The sequence below is a fragment of the Medicago sativa genome, chromosome 1 (assembly GCF_051527215.1).
Source record: "Medicago sativa cultivar Bolivia chromosome 1, Bolivia_mono, whole genome shotgun sequence".
NCBI lineage: Eukaryota > Viridiplantae > Streptophyta > Magnoliopsida > Fabales > Fabaceae > Medicago > Medicago sativa.
In genome coordinates, this window is record NC_140749.1 from 65,448,583 (window position 1) to 65,465,768 (window position 17,186).

General features: G+C 34.5%; 3 protein-coding genes across 3 annotated transcripts; all 3 read right to left on the reverse strand.

Moving 5' to 3' along the window:
* Positions 1–234: 234 nt before the first annotated feature.
* On the reverse strand, positions 235–1,920 carry LOC146956467 (F-box/kelch-repeat protein At3g23880-like). The gene is made up of 2 exons (XM_085749369.1): positions 520–1,920; positions 235–323 (listed from the first exon to the last, which is right to left on the reverse strand). The coding sequence occupies exons 1-2, from the start codon at positions 1,730–1,732 to the stop codon at positions 235–237; spliced, it is 1,302 nt and encodes a 433-aa protein (XP_085605495.1). The 5' UTR covers positions 1,733–1,920.
* A 5,818-nt stretch (positions 1,921–7,738) lies between these two features.
* Positions 7,739–9,923, reverse strand: LOC146956468 (F-box/kelch-repeat protein At3g23880-like). The gene is made up of 2 exons (XM_085729033.1): positions 8,589–9,923; positions 7,739–8,012 (listed from the first exon to the last, which is right to left on the reverse strand). Exon 1 carries the CDS (start codon positions 9,758–9,760, stop codon positions 8,591–8,593), a length of 1,170 nt encoding a protein of 389 aa, XP_085585159.1. The 5' UTR covers positions 9,761–9,923; the 3' UTR covers positions 7,739–8,012; positions 8,589–8,590.
* Positions 9,924–12,437: 2,514 nt separating this feature from the next.
* On the reverse strand, positions 12,438–14,392 carry LOC146956469 (F-box/kelch-repeat protein At3g23880-like). The gene is made up of 2 exons (XM_085729038.1): positions 13,101–14,392; positions 12,438–12,711 (listed from the first exon to the last, which is right to left on the reverse strand). Exon 1 carries the CDS (start codon positions 14,294–14,296, stop codon positions 13,103–13,105), a length of 1,194 nt encoding a protein of 397 aa, XP_085585164.1. The 5' UTR covers positions 14,297–14,392; the 3' UTR covers positions 12,438–12,711; positions 13,101–13,102.
* Positions 14,393–17,186: the final 2,794 nt, after the last annotated feature.

The window sequence follows — 17,186 nt, forward strand, 5'->3', positions numbered from 1 at the left end:
ATCTATTTTAGCATCAATATCTACACAAGCTCTGGGACAGTCACAATTAAGATACATAGTAGAAATCAGCAATACTAACAAAATAGAAGTACATGTCTACTTGTCTATAGGCGAAAAACTACACAACTACAAACTTAAGTGAATATAGTATACATTGCAGAATGGTTACAAAAAGAATGGGGATCTAAATAGCAAGTAAACATACAAGAAACAAAAAAAAAAAAAAAAGAACAATTACAGATCTTTGTTTGTCACAATAATTTCATTTAGAAAGAGAAATGAATTCTTAGGAAAGATGAGGAATATAATTGTTAAGTGAAAACCTGAGACAAAGATAGCATGTTTCATTGCAAATATAAAATGAATATGAAAGCTTTTAAGTTTATAAAACACCATTAATAATCAATTTGAGATAAGATCTACTTGGTGATTGTCAGGATTAACTACTAAATACTAATATTATTTGAAGTTAAAATTAGTGGCAAAAGGTAACATTTAATTTAACCAGTGTTAACATACCACAATTTAAATAAAATAAAATAAAATAGATTGCAAGTGTTGCCAAAAGGTTTAGATGTAGTAGTGAACCATATATTACGGTTATAACATACAAAGCATTTTGTGCAACTACAGAAATATTGATATCATATGGTCGTGCAAAAAGTGTAAACTCACTCATAAAGAGTTGAAGATTTTCATTTGCCTTTACGCAAGCAGGAGTACAGAGTAATTGAGCCCACGACTTTTCATCTCCAAATTTTGTCATCTTCCATATAACAAAATCAGTTTCCTTGAAATCATGATATAAACAAAGTGAATCCATTAACACAGAAACACCTGGCCATGCACGTGAGACCTTCATTAAAAAATATGAGAACTCCAAAGAAATTGGAGGGGGCAGAAATTGCGTGTATGTCTCTGTACCTAGATCAAGCGAAATAATCACAAATTGAGGAGCAAGATTACCATCCTTAATCATCGCCAACCAATTAACAGTGCAATTAAAATGTACACTAGCATACACCGTGCTATTATGATTATTAAAGGACAACTGAAGAAGGCCCGCAGGCAAACTTTGAATATCTCTCCAAACGTTATTACCAAAACTAAGAACTCTCACCTCCGTTGTCATATTGCTACCCATACGAAACGCCACAACCTTGTAAGTGTCAGTTGAATTGTCGTAACCAAACACAAACTGCCCATATTTCACATCATCATCACGAAAATACCCAAATTTATCAGACATTGTCCTGGTGGCGGGGTTCCAAATACGGAGCCAAGTCTCTTTATACTCGTTCTCATCATTCTCCTCATTGTCTTCATCATAATACGGAGCCAATTCATCATAAAACTCGTTGAAAGAATAACCGAACAAGCAGACCAGTCCATTGCAGGAACCAACAACTCCATTACAGTCAAACAATCGATAGTAAGGATCGGTGGGAAGGGTGATTGAACGGTCATTCATCAAACCATTAACGGAGAAAGGTACGAAACTGTAATCACAGCGATGTTCGGATACAAAATAGGATTGTGAGTGTCGTGCAGATCGATTAAGATGCATTTTAACGAAATTAGAATCAGAGATAAAAGTGTTCCACGACTTACTCACACATTTCATCTTCATCAAAGATTTCACCGTAAGCCAGGAAAGGATTTCAGCAATGATATCGTCGGGAAATACTGGTGAAGACGACGGCGACGGCGACATTGGTGGTTGGGTATTCATGACAGCGGCGCTGGTACGAACGGAACCCTCACGTGGTGCCGTTGTTGGAGAAGAAAATTGAATGCTACGATTTCAGGTAGCTACGATCTTCGAAACAGATTGTGAATGCATCGTGTTCCGTCTAACGAAGAAGAAACTACTTCTCTAAAGTTATTTCTGGGTCTGTGTGTGGGGTTAAAGATGGGGGTTTTGGGTAGGGGTGGAAATAGGCTAGGCCGGACCGGGCTTTGTAAGGCTTAAGCCTGGCCAACTTCAAAAATTATAGGCCTGAGCCTGACTTATTACCCGTCATAGGCTCATTTTCGAGGCCTGATCTGGCCTATTTAAAGGCCTGATTTAAAGGCCTGATGAAGCCTGAAAGCCTATTTAAAAGCCTATTTTACACCAAAGTCTGGCAACACATGTAAGCCTACTACTAAATAGGCCAAAATTTACGAAGGCCTAAAGCACATGAATATATCTGCAACTAAATAATGAAATCTTATGAAGGTATAATCACAACAATATATGTGCTACTAAATAACTAATCTTATGAAGGCTTGAGTTTATGAGAAAAAAAACTTCAACGATATCAATAATGGAAGATATATTATACATAAAAAGCTTAATAGGGCGGCCCAACGGGCTTAATAGGCTTTTTTGTAAGCCTTAGCCTGGCCTATTTAATTAAATAGGCTTTATAAAAAGCTTGAGCCTGGCCTTCTTAATAAACGAGCTGGGCCGAGCTAGGCTTTAAATAGGCTAGACCATAGGCCCCTGTCGGACGGCCTGGCCTGTTTCCACCACTAGTTTTGGGGTTAGAAGGGATGAAGATTGAAGAGGGTCATCTTGGTCATTATGCATTGGTCTGATGCAGTGATGGGCATTTTCGTCTCACAACCATTTTTTTTTATGACAACCATCGTTTTTCTGACTCATAATCGAATGATTAGCAATTACAGGGTAATTTTCGAAAGATCAAGGAATAAGACTCAAATGACCCTATTTATTTTTATAGCTTAAATATGTAGTTTGTCTAATGGAGGTTGATGTGGCAAAAATTTGGCATAGTCATAAATCAGAAGACCAAAACCAAAAAAAAGTCATACGTTTTGATATTTCTTAGATCTCTCGTCTTCTTCATTATATTGTACACACAAAAAAAAAAACTAGAACAAGAACAACAATCCAAGAACATGTTCATCACTACCACCAACAACAACCTCTACAGCCTTGTCAAACGTCTAAATTCATCATCAACAAAAGCAAACAAAAAACCAAGAACCATTCCCTTCCGATTTTTGGTTTTATGGTTGATTAGTTATTTAAGTTTTGGAGATAAACAATTATGAAATGAAGAAATTGAAAATTCTATTAGCTGTGATTGGATTTACACTATAGGAATCGTGTTTGGGAATTCAGATGGTTCTTGTTCTTTGATACGGTTTAATGTGGCTTTTGAAGCACTTTCTTTGAAAAATATTGATAAACTTGGATGCAACAAGCTATTAAGGTCTAGAGAGCAAATTGTTTTCTTCTGTTGTTAAGTTTTTTTTGTTTCTAAATATTTCTTCTATTTGGTTATAAAATTTTATGGAAATTTAGGATTTTTTATGTTGATGATGATTTTAGGTCGTTGGATTATGGATTTTGAGTTGAAGATGAAGATTAAGAGGTGTTGCATGAAACTTTCTGGGCAAATTTATTGAAGAAAATGAATTTATGAGTAGTGTTAGAGAAGATGAGAAACTTGGATATTTTGTCGATTTCAGATGTTTTTGGATTTGGTCTGTTGTCAATTTCGTTTTTTATTTTTTATTTTGGTCCCTCTCACTTATTGACTCATCAACTCATATGCCACATGTTCTTCGCTAGCCACATCACATGTTGCCACGTCACCCTCTGTTTGTCATATACGCGTTTTGTAACAGACCTTGACGTTAGGGTCAAAAGTAAAAAAGAAAAAATCGTCTTGCAAGGTCGGTTAAAAAAAAACTACATGGACGAAAACCAAAAATTCGCCGACTTAGAGGGACTAGCTACATATTTAAGCCTACTTTTATTTGAGTAATGATATTATAGTCCATGTTATGGTGCACTAGAAATAAAAAATGTTTTGAAGAGACTGATGTTGATGTAGTTGCCGATGTTTAAAAGGCACAAAGATCTATTACTAATTTTGATAGTGCTAGTACGGTCTTGTTGGAGACGCTAAGTGGATATCCAAATTTACTCATATTTGATGTTCATTGGACACCCCTTGTTAGTGGTTGCTATAAGTTAAATGTTGATGCAGCAGGTCCGACAGAGGGGTGAATGGGGTCTTGGTGATGTGGTGAGAGATAACGAAGGTGTTGTCGTTGTTGCTAGTTGCTGACAAGTATTTTCATTACTAAATTCAGAGGTAACAAAAGTTTTAGCTATGCGGAAGCGGTTGAAATTTGCAAAAGACATGTCTTTTTTAAATCTTATAGAAGAATCATATGCTTCTAATGTGGTTCAGGCGCTGAACGATCAACAATATCCAACTTTAACAAATCTATTATTGAAGATTGTATTAATTTTAATATATTTTTTTATAGTTTAAGTTCCTTGCATAGGCGTGAGGTTAACCAAGTGTATCATTGTTTAGCTCAATATTCTCTTCATAGCTCAGTTCTCTTCATGGTTATCACCCAACATGAACTTTTGCGAGTGTACTAGAGTATAATTGCTACAGTTCATAAAAACCTAGTTTATTCAATACCACAATGTATATTTTCTTGCTTTATTTAGTTTGTGCACTTACCATAGTCAATTAGTACTGTAGGTAGCTGTTAGTGTTGTGCCTGACTCATAAATAACCAAGTCATCACTCTTCAATGATGTTTGATTTCAGTTTATCTATCTATATTTACTGAACTCAATATATAATCACTTATCACTGATGTTACACAATTAGCTAATACAAATAATGTGGATACTCTTATGCATTGGTTCTCATTTGTTTTGTTTTTAAATCTCTAAGAAGATTGTCATTCGAGCTTGCATGGTTTTTTAATCTTAAATGTCGCACTTTTATTCCATCCATACAGTTTTGCAGCCTAATTCTTTTAATATCAGCATCTTGTGATGTTGTTATTTATTGCTCAAGGTTCTCAGATCAGATTTAACCATGACATGTGAATAGATAATGTAAGGTCTTTTTCATAAGGCGTATACAACTTCGTATCTTTGTAAACTTCTTGCTAGTTAGACATCGAATATTCCTCTTATTTCGAATAAAGTTTTTCATAACAGAATATGATGTACTTGTCGCTTTCTTTAGCAGTAAAGTTAAGCTACTGTAAATTGAAGAAACTGAAACCAAGTAGAGAAGCAAAGTCAGAAAAGTACAACTTAAAATCCACAAGTTAATCCTACTTGAAACCTTTCCTGAGTTTTTCTATTCTCAATCGCAGTTTGATATAACAAGTAACTCTGGCTTCAGAGGCTGTAGTAGTTTCTGCGTCATAGATGGATGAGGTAACTGAAAGTCTGTCCAAGTTCAAGTGCATTTCAAGAATGCAGTTGATGTCAGAAAGAAACTTTGTTGGAGAAAATACTTGCTATTATTAACTCCGTCCTAATCATTTTGTCAAATCACGGGCCTTGTGTGAAGAAGTTCTAGGGATACAAGCAGTGTTTCATAATAATGGAAAAAATCATTTTTACTTTGTTGCTTGATTGCTAGTGGTCAATAATATGGAAAGCAAGAAACTTAGGATTATTTCAAGAAATCTTTGAGCAGGTAAAACTTTTATCTTGGTATTGGCTTTGATCAAAATCAATTGGTTTCAACTCGGAGCTGTTCAATGTTTGCTGCATTGGTGTGGCATGTTATCTTTTGGCGTTATGTTGTTAAGCGAGGGTTTGTCTTGTTCTTAATACATATTTTGTACAATTATGATTTAAACTGTTTTTTCTGCAGAATTTTTGGCATCAGTTCTAAAACATAATGTTGATAATTTATGCATATAATCTTGAAATTGTTGCACTGTCTGGGAATGTGGCTTGAAGTTTTATTTTCTGCAAGTAGCTCTTTGCTATGCTTTTTGAGTTTGGCATGTGAGCTATGGAACATATTTGAAGAATTAACACACCATGAATAATATTATGCAGGTTTCAAGTAGTTGCAAATTGGGTGCTTGGACGTGGTTATTTTATTATAAGCATCTTTCTTTCTTGCAAAACAAAAAACATATAGACTCCTATAACTTCACAAACAAGCCTTTTCAAATCAGTGGGAATATGAGATTATAGATGTCAATTCAGCTGCATTGAGGAGGAGCAGCTAGCTTCGTGCACTCATGCCAAATTTGAAGTGGAAATTCTGAATCACAATTTGATGGGTTTGCGTGACCAAAGAGAGATCTATTAACTCAAGAAGTGAGGATTATAAAAGAAGATGCTTAGAAGACAAAATGAATTCATTCTAATTTCGCTTAAACAATGTATTTATACCTTCCATTTTTTTGAATATTATTTATACCTTACTTATATTAGAGTATTATTTTTAATCTATGAAATTATAAAAATACAAATATACGGTATTGGCATGGCGTAACAAATCTTACTACTTGTCGACGTCAGGCTACTGATTTTAGATATTTTGACCATGTGTTATTTTTGGTCCACAAAATGACTATCACGAGAAAAGTCCACAAAAGATAAACATCTATTAGGCTTGTTAGTATCACAATTCAACAACCAATTCAGAAAACAACCTTGTAAGATAAGTGACCAACCTCATTCTGTCACATCTGAAACATAAGGAAACTTGTGATTTTTTGTTACAAAATGCATAAAAATAGTAGTTGTATACACCTGATGCAATTTAAATGACCAATTTAAAACCAAAAATAAAAAACTTAAATGACCAACACGATACAACTAAGCCATTGATTGGTTTAACTTTTAAATTGGCATTCTCGCGTCCCAATGCCTTTTTTACCGCCATTTTGTGAAGCTAAGAATACAAGCTTTTGCTCAATGGCACGGCAGCGTCAGGTTAACAAATAAAACAAACACACTAAATAACTTTAAGAATTGCCGTATTTACTTCGACAAGCCAATAAAAAGTGCAGTATGTTATGTATTCATGATTCATGTGCTGATGTGCATTATCGTATAGATAGATGAGATTAAAACCTTCCAGTCAAGTTGTGTCTTTTCATAGCAAAATATATAATTAACTTTAAATCAGAAAACTACTGCCTACAGCTATTTACTCATTAAAAGATCCAAACTCCTTGTAAGAAATGTGGGAAAGCCCCAAACTTCTTATCCAGAATCTCATCATCAAACTAAACTCAACTTTCACATTAGAAGATATTAGCCAGCTTATTTTATTTATTTTTTTTTAGAAATTGATATGGAACACTTATCTAATAGATTCATAGACTCTCTAAGTGTGTCTCCAACTACACTGCAAATCCTAATTTCTATTATGCTATTGTAAAAAAGTGTGCAACCAAACTTGTCCATTCAAGCTATATATAACGATAGTTATATAGAACACCCACCCTGTCTAGAAAGTAGAAACCATATACACACATGACAACTTCTACCGACTAAGATAGTTATTTTACAGTTACTTAAACATAAGTCCAAGCTTTGTAAATTTCTCACGTCATCAACAGTCAACACTTTGAAACTTATGTAACTAGTATAACAGAGATAGTAAGATTGAATGATAGTACATCAAGTTGTCCAACACTTAGAACGAGTTTTCACAGGATAAGTGGTTCAACAAGTCCTTATTCCCACATTAACACATTCAAACAAACCCAAGTTAGTATTCAACATCAATTTTAGCACCAATATCTAGACAAGCTCAGAGACGGTCACAATTAAGATACATAGTAGGAATCAGCAATACTGAGAAAATTGGAGTACATATCTAATTTAGATGTACTAGTGAACCATATATTACGGCTATATCATTCAGAGTATTTTGTGCAACTACATAAATATTGATCTCATACTCAAATGGTCCTGCAAAAAATGTACTTAACTCACTCATAAAGAGTTGGAGATTTTCATTTGCCTTTACGCACGCAGGAGTACTATTGCAAAACAACACAATAATTAAAGCAATAAGTTACTACAAATGTTCCGAAAAAAGCTAAATGACATCAAGAGGACCATTAATGTCTTATATAAAACAAATACCATAACTAATGAGAGTCAGAGAATGTAGCTCCAATAAGCCTCTTTCATTCTACCATCCTGGCATGCACCATCGATAATGTTGGACTTGCTTGAAGTTGACTTTGTGAGTCTATAATTCGAAAAGGACTAAGTTAAGCAAGAGAATGAAACAAGAAAACACATAAAAAGAACAAAGATTCAAAACAAAACTGAATGTCTAATTCTCAAAAGTGAAGCTATATCCCTTTGTGAAAATAAAAATAAAGAAATCAGTTTCTACCGTAATGCAGTATTACAATTCTGTACGACACATGAAACAAGCGTTTTGTTCTTAAGAATTAAATTCACTAGCAATATATCATTATAAACTATTTTTATTTCAAGCCCCGTGCACTAAAGCTCCAGCATATGCAGGGTTACCCTGTTTTTTACACAAAAGGCTGTTTCTAAGACTTGAACTCACATGAAAACAACTTTACCATTGCGCCAAGGCTCCCCATATATCATTATAGGTATACAAACAAAACAACCCTCCAAAATCATCATGGGTGTGTTGTAATTGGTGTAATCAGATCAAGAAGAATATGCTTAAAATATGCTTACATAAATGAGTACTAGACATGAAATTCAAGTCAGGCAGTTGATTCATTGTATCTATAACAAAGTTTTGAAGTAAGGGAGAAATAATGGCTAGAGAAGAACTTACTTTCAACTTGTTGAAACCAAGCTTTCGACATAATGGTTTATAGAAAACCAACATATCTTTTTGTTAACTCTAGTTTTCACTACTCTATTATTTCTCCAATTATAGAGAGTTGCTCGTTCCTTCTGGTCATCTACAAATACGAGTGTATCACCATTCACATAAAGATTGAACATTGAGATACCAGGTTTCAAGTTCATCTTAAGATAATGATAGCTAATTTTAAGTAATTGAGCCCAAGACTTTTCATCTCCAAATTTTGTCATCTTCCATATAACAAAATCGGTTTCCTTGAAATCATGATAGAAACAAAGTGAATCCATTAACGTAGAAACACCTGGCTTTGCATGTGACACCTTCTGTAAAGCATGTGACAAGTCCAGAGAAATTGGAGGTGGCAGAAATTGTGTGTATGTCTCTGTAGCTAGATCAAGCGAAATAATCACAAATTGAGGAGCAAGATTACCGTCGTCCTGAATAAACCCTAACCAATTAAGAGTGGAATTCAAATGTACACCAGCATACAACGTTCTATTACTATAAATAGAGAACTGAAGAAGCCTCGCAGGGAAACTTTGAATATTTCTCCAAATACTATTACGGAAACAAATAATTCCCACCTCTGTTGTCATTTTACTATCCGGATATAACGCCACAACCTTATAAGTTTCGGTTGAATTATCATAACCAAACATAAACTCCCAACATTGCAAACGATTAGCACGAAAATACAACTTATCTGATATTGTCCTGGTGGCGGGGTTCCAGATACGGAGCCACATCTCTTCAAACTCCTCAACATCCGCAACACAACCACTCAAGCAGACCAATCCATTGCAGGAACCAACAACTCCAGGACAGTCCTTGTCAATCAATTGATAGTAAGGATCCTTGGGAAGGGTGATTGAACGGTCATTCATCAAACCACGAACAGAGAAAGGTACGAAACTGCAATCACCGCGATGTTCGGATACTAGATAGGATTGTGAGTGTCGTGCAGATCGATTAAGATGCATTTTAATGAAATTAGAATCAGAGATAAGAGTGTTCCATGACTTACTCACACATTTCATTTTCATCAAAAGTTTAACCGTAAGCCATGATAGGATTTCGACGATGATATCGTCGGGGAAGACTGGTGAAGACGACAGCGACATTCGTGATCGGGTATTCATGACAGCGGCGGTGATACAAACGGAACCCAAACTTGATGCTGCGAATTCAGGAATGGGTTCGGTCTAACGAAGAAGAAAAAAATTGGAGGCTAAGCTGTTTGGATGATTATCGCATAGATCAACATCCTTAGTTTTCCAATTTAGGGTTTTGTACTTCAAACACTTATCATCTTCAGCTATGTCCATTGTTGCATACATGTCTATACACAAGTTTGATTTTTTTTTTTTCTGAAACAAAAATAGCAATAGCAAAATGTTCGATTTTTAATATTTGTAAATTTTGTATCAAAAAGTTTAAAAATACTCATCGAGACAAATCCAACAATATAAGGTCAAAGTATGTTATGTGAATAGTGCAAAAGTCAAACATTTATTTATGCATTATTTTGTATGAGATTGATCCCTGCACTTTGGAAAAATCTGATCATTGTTCCATGTCACGTGGCACACTAAAAGGTAGCTAACTCTCGTACGTGCCACGACAATCAACAAACGTTCCAGAGATGGCATTTAACTGTCGTTGCTGCCCAGTTTTTGATTTTTCGACTTTTTTATTTTGTTGCACTAAATGATTTAATTATCTTTTAATACTTTTTTGCAATGTTTTATTATTTATTGATAGTTATGGTCAAAATGCGGTTGATAAATATGTCGAGTCAAAATCAAGTAATGTTGAGTCTTCCGTTGAATTCAAATCATTTATAATTGAAGTTTTCGTTGATGTGAAACAAATATTGTTGAAGATTTCATTGATGTGAAACCTTCTCTTGTTGGTTCCAAAGTTTCCAAAATTTGTGCTAATGAAATATATACGACACCATATTTTTTACCAAATATAAATGGAAAGTTAGAGATGGTATGGTCAATTGGGTTCATCGGCAAGCAAAAAGATAAAATTTATTTTAATTATAGACAAATCCTAAAATGGTGATGGAAGGAAGAAGCCAATGTTAGTGTTGGCTTGTGAAATGAGTTGTGAGTACTAAGCACCCAGGAAGAAATCGAAATGAGAAAACATGGGGACAAAGAAACGTGAGTGTCTTTTTAGGTTGTATGGTTATGTAAAGAAGAGAGCAAATGAATGTTGGTTGAGTATATTTAATGGAGTTCATATTCATAAGATGGAGTCAAAGCTAGAAGGTCACCTTCTAGCGAGTAGATTAACTGATAAAGATAAGAAGATTGTTGTTGACCTGACAAAGAGTTTGGTGAAGTCTGAGCATATTCTAATGAATTTGAAGGGTAAACAAAAGGACAATTCGATGAATTTTAGATATTTTCACCTTGTGTTATTTTTCGTCCACAAAATGACTATCACGAGAGAAATCAACAAAAAAAAAAAACATCTATTAGGCTTGTCAATATCACAATTCAACAACCAATTCATTAGAAAACAACCTCGTAACATAAGTGACCAACCTCATTCCGTCACATCTGAAACATAAAAAAACTTGTGAATTTTTGTTACAAAATGCATAAAAATAGCAGTTGTGTACACCTAATGTAACTTAAATCACCAATTTAAAACAAAAAACTTAAATGACCAATAACTTCAGAATTGCTTGACTGGCCAATAAAAAGTGCAATATGTTATGTATTCTAGATTCATGTGCTGATGTGCATTATCCAATAGATATATGAGATTAAAACCTTCCAGTCAAGTTGTGTCTTTTCATAGCAAAATACTCCCTCCGGTCTCAAATGTAAGCAACTTTTCACTTTTTAGATTCATTCATTCAATAAATAATGTATGTAGTTTATAATGTAGACCACATACATCATTTATTGAATGAACCTAAAAAGTGAAAAGTTTCTTACATTTGAGACCGGAGGGAGTATATAATTAACTTTAAATCAGAAAACTACTGCCTACAGCTAATGTCCTCATTAGATGATCCAAACTCGTTGTAAGAAATGTGGGAAAGCTCCAAACTTCTTATCCAGAAACTCATCATCAAGCTAAACTCAACTTTCTCATTAGAAGATATTAGCCATCTTGATTTTTTATTTTTTTTAGGAATTGATGTGGAACACTTATCTAATGGATTCATAGTCTCATAGACTCTCTAAGTATGTCTCCAACTACACTGCAAATCCTACTTTCTATTAGTCCTTAGTAGGAGCCTTACATTATGCTATTGTAAAAAAGTGTGCAACCAAACCAGTCCATTCAAGATATATGTAACGATAGTTATAAAGAACACCGAGACTAGAAACCATAAACACACATGACAAAACATTTACCGATTAAGATAATTAATTTACAGTTACTCCAACAAAAATCCACGCTTTGTAAAATTTCTCACTTCATCAACAGTCAACACTTCGAAACTTATATAACCGAGATATAGTAAGATTGAATGATAGTACACCAAGTTGTCCAACAGTTAGAACTGGTTTTCACAGGATAAGTGGTTCAACAAGTCCTTATTCCCACATTACACATTCAAACACACCCAAGTTAGTATTCAACATCAATTTTAGCACCAATATCTAGACAAGCTCTGAGACGGTCACAATTAAGATACATAGTAGAAATCAGCAATACTAAGAAATGGGAGTACATATCTAATTTAGATGTACTAGTGAACCATATATTACGGCTATATATCATTCAGAGTATTTTGTGCAACTACATAAATATTGATCTCATACTCAAATGGTCCTGCAAAAAATGTACTTAACTCACTCATAAAGAGTTGGAGATTTTCATTTGCCTTAACGCAAGCAGGAGTACTATTGCAAAACAACAAACTAATTAAAGCAATAAGTTGCTACAAATGTTCCGAAAAAAGCTAAATGACATCAAGAGGACCATTAATGTCTTATGTAAAACAAATACCATAACTAATGAGAATCAGAGAATGTAGCTCCAATAAGCCTCCTTCATTCTACCATCCCGGCATGCACCATCAATAATGTTGGACTTGCTTGAAGTTGACTTTGTGATTCTATAATTCAAAAAGGACTAATGTTAAGCAAGAGAATGAAACAAGAAAACACGCAGGGTCCGGGAAGGGGTCCCACCATTTTGGTGTATTGTACGCACCCTTACCCTGTTTTTTACACAAGAGGCTGTTTCTAAGACTTGAACTCACATGACAACAATTGTATCGTTGCGCCAAGGCTCCCCCATATATCATTATAGGTATACAAACAAAATAACCCTCCAAAACCATCATGGGTGTATTGTAATTGGTGTAATCAGATCAAGAAGAATACGCTTAAAATATACTTACATAAATGAGTACTAGACAAGAAATTCAAGTCAGGCAGTTGATTCATTGTATCTATAACAAAATTTTGAAGTAAAGGAAATAATGGCTAGAGAAGAACTTACTTTCAACTTGTTGAAACCAAGCTTTCGACATAATGGTTTATAGAGAACCAACATATCTTTTTGTTAACTCTAGTTTTCACTACTCTATTATTTCTCCAATTATAGAGAATTGCTCGTTCTTTCTGGTCATCTACAAATACGAGTGTATCACCATTCACATAAAGATTGAACATTGAGATACCAGGTTTCAAGTTCATCTTAAGATTATGATAGCTAATTTTAAGTAATTGAGCCCATGACTTTTCATCTCCAAATTTTGTCATCTTCCATATAACAAAATCTGTTTCCTTCAAATCATGATAGAAACAAAGTGAATCCATTAACATAGAAACACCTGGTTTTGCATGTGACACCTTCTGTAAAACATGTGACAAGTCCAGAGAAATTGGAGGTGGCAGAAATTGTGTGTATGTCTCTGTACCTAGATCAAGCGAAATAATCACAAGTTGAGGAGCAAGATCACCGTCCTGAATAAACCCTAACCAATTAAGAGTGGAATTCAAATGTACACCAGCATACACCCTTCTATTACTACAAAAGGAGAACTGAAGAAGCCTCGCAGGGAAACTTTGAATATTTCTCCAAAAATTATTACCAAAACTAAGAACTTGCACCTCCATTGTCATTTTCTTACCCGGATATAACGCCACAACCTTATAAGTTTCGGTTGAATTATCATAACCAAACATAAACTGCCAATATTGCAAATGATTAGAACGAAAATACAACTTATCTGATATTGTCCTGGTGGCGGGGTTCCAGATACGGAGCCACAACTCTTTATTAGTCTCCCAGTAATCGTCCTCGTCAAACTCATCATCATCCACAACACAACCAATCAAGCAGACCAGTCCATTGCAGGAACCAACAACTTCAGGACAGTCCTTGTCAATCAATTGATAGTAAGGATCGGTGGGAAGGGTGATTGAACGGTCATTCATCAAATCATTAACTAAGAAAGGTACGAAACTGTAATCACCGTGCTGTTCGGATACTATATAGGATTGTGAGTGTCGTGCAGATCGATTAAGATGCATTTTAACGAAATTAGAATCAGAGATAAAAGTGTTCCATGATTTACTCACACATTTCATCTTCATCAAAGATTTCACCGTAAGCCAGGAAAGGATCTCGACAATGATATCGTGGGGCAAGATTGGTGAAGACGACCGCGACATTCGTGATCGAGTATTCATGACAACGGCGGTGATACAAACGGAACCCTAACGTGGTGCCGTTGTTAGAGAAGAAATTGATACTGCGAATTCAGGATGTTTGAATTCAACACCCCTGGTTTTCCAATTTAGGGTTTTGTACTTTAAACACTAAGCTGAAGATGATAAATGTTTCGGCTTAGAGGAGTGATATTTGTACAACTCTTTGGTACAACTTTCATAACAACTTTGGTTTTCTCTCTTTTGATTGATCAAAAATAATAGAGAGAGAAAAATGAAGAGAGAGAATAAGAAGATAGTGTGAGGATGAGAGAGAAAATTGTCAAAAAGTTGTTAGAAAATGGTTGTACAAATATCATTTCTCTTTGCCTTAAACATGTCACCATTGTTTTTACTTCCTCCCTTTAAAATAAGAGAAAATCTTGTGTGGTCCTAGTCCACACAAGTGGTCTTTGGTCACACAAAGAAAAAAAAGAGGAGAGAGAAGAGAGAAGAGAGAGAAAATGGAGAAGAGAGGAGAGAAGAGAGAGAAAGAAAAAACTTGTGTGTGTGACCAAACCAAAATTCTTGGTCCTGGTCCACACAAATGTTTCTCTTAAAATAAATGACTCTGTCCATTGTTGCAAACATGTCTATACACATGTTTGATTTTTAATATTTTTAAATTTTGTATTAACTGTTATAAAAATATTCATCAAGAAAAATACAACAACTTATTATATAATAGTAGGAAAAATAAGGATCACATGAGCTTAGCTCATTTGGTAGGAATATTGCATATTATATGCAGGGGTTGGGGTTCGAACCCGGACACCCCAATTCTCTATATTTAATTGTATGAGCTCTAACCACTAGGCTACTTGACCAACAAAAAAAAACAAGGTCAAAGTATTTTATGTGAATAGTGTATAAGTTAAACGTTGATTCATGCACTATTTTGTATGACATTGATCTCTACACTTTGTAAAAATATTGTCATTGATCCTTCTATTAACTTCACGTTAAAAAAGAAAGAAAAAAAAAACTAACGGTGTACCACGTGGACCAGTTATTACATGCCCTGTGGTACACATATAGGCAGTTAACTATCGTACATGCTAACAACAGTTAACAACCGCTCCAGAAACGACATTTAACTACGGTAGTTGCCAGTTTTTGGTTTTTTCAGTTTTTTTTTTTGCGTTTTTTTCCTCAAAAAAAAATTGCTATTTTTTTTATTATTTATTGCTAATTATGGTAAAAAAAATACGGTTGATAATAATGTCGAGTCAAAACCAAGTAATGTCGGTTGAAAATTATTGAAACCATCTATAGTTGAAGTTTTCATTAATGTGAAACAAACATTGTTGAAGCTTACCTTGATGTGCAACCTTCTCTAGTTGGTTCAGAAGTTTCCATACTTAGTGCTAATGAAGTAGATATGACACCATACGTTTCACAAAAGATAAATTGAAAGTTATAGATGATATGATTAATTGGATTCATCGACAAGCAACAAAGGAGAAATTTACTTTAATTATAGATAAATCATATAATGGTGATGGAAGAAAGAAACCAATGTTAGTGTTGGTTTGTGAAAGGAGTGGTGAGTACAAAGCACTCAAGAAGAAATCAAAACAAGACTTGAGGACAAAGAAATGTGGGTTTCTTTTTAGGTTGCATGGTTATGTAAAGAAGGAAACGAATAAATGGTAGTTGAGTGTTCTTAATGGAGTTCACAACCATAAGATGGAGCCAAAGTTTGAAGATTACCTTCTTGCAGGTAGATTAGCTGAGAAATATAAGAAGATCGTTGCTGACCTGACAAAGAGTTTGGTGGAGTCTAAGCATATCCTGGTGAATTTGAAGAATAAACAAAAGGATAATTTGACGAATGTAAAGCAAATGTATAATGGACGAGAAAGGTTCAAAACGTACATTAGAGCTGAAAAGCCATAAATACAACATTTGTTAAAATGTTTGGAGGAGCACAAATATGTTCACAAGTGTAGAAGCAAATGTGAGTCTACTACTAACCAGTATATATTTTGGGCTCATTCTAAATCTACGAAGTTAGTCAACACTTCTTCAAGTGTTTTGATCATAGACTCCACGTATAAAATCAACGTGTACATAATGTCATTGTTTAAGATAGTTAGGGTAACCTCAGCCGTGAAGACATATTTTGTTGGTTTTGCTTTTATGACGTCTGAAGAAAGAAAAAAAAAAGGAGAACTTCACATGAGTTCTACAAATATTTCTTGATCATATGGAGTCCGCAGACAATATACCAAAGGTGATCGTGACTGACATGGATATCACATTGATGAATGATGTCGCAGTTGTTTTCCCTAAAACTACCACATTAGTTTCTCAATTTCATATTACTAAAAATGCTAGAGTTAAATGCATAATAAAAGTGGATGGCAGATATAAGGAAGTCAAACACGTAAAGGTCGTGGAATTAGTTGACAACATTATGAAAGTTGGGGAAAATATGGTTGAGTCTCTTTCAACAGAAACATATGCTCGTGCATATTGCAACTACGAGATGTCTGTAAGAAATGCCATAAGTTCCTTACCTGTGTTGAAAGTATCATCATGAATCCTTTAAAGGAAAAATGTTAGGGCATGAACAAACCGTGTCTTATATCTTGGCAACACAACCACTAACAGAGTTGAATCTGCTCATGGAAAACATAAATATTATAAGGATGGTAAAGGAGATTTGGCTAGATGTTTGGAGCCAATACATAATATGTTAGTGTTTCAGTTCATTGAGATACAAGCAAATTTGTGAGGAGTTTTGGTGTTTTAGAACATAGATATCGAGGGAAAAATTTGTGCTATGAATTTGAGTATAAGGTTTATAAAGCTTGCTTGAACATTATTTTTCAGGAAGCAACTCGCGCCAAGAAAACTTGCATGGATA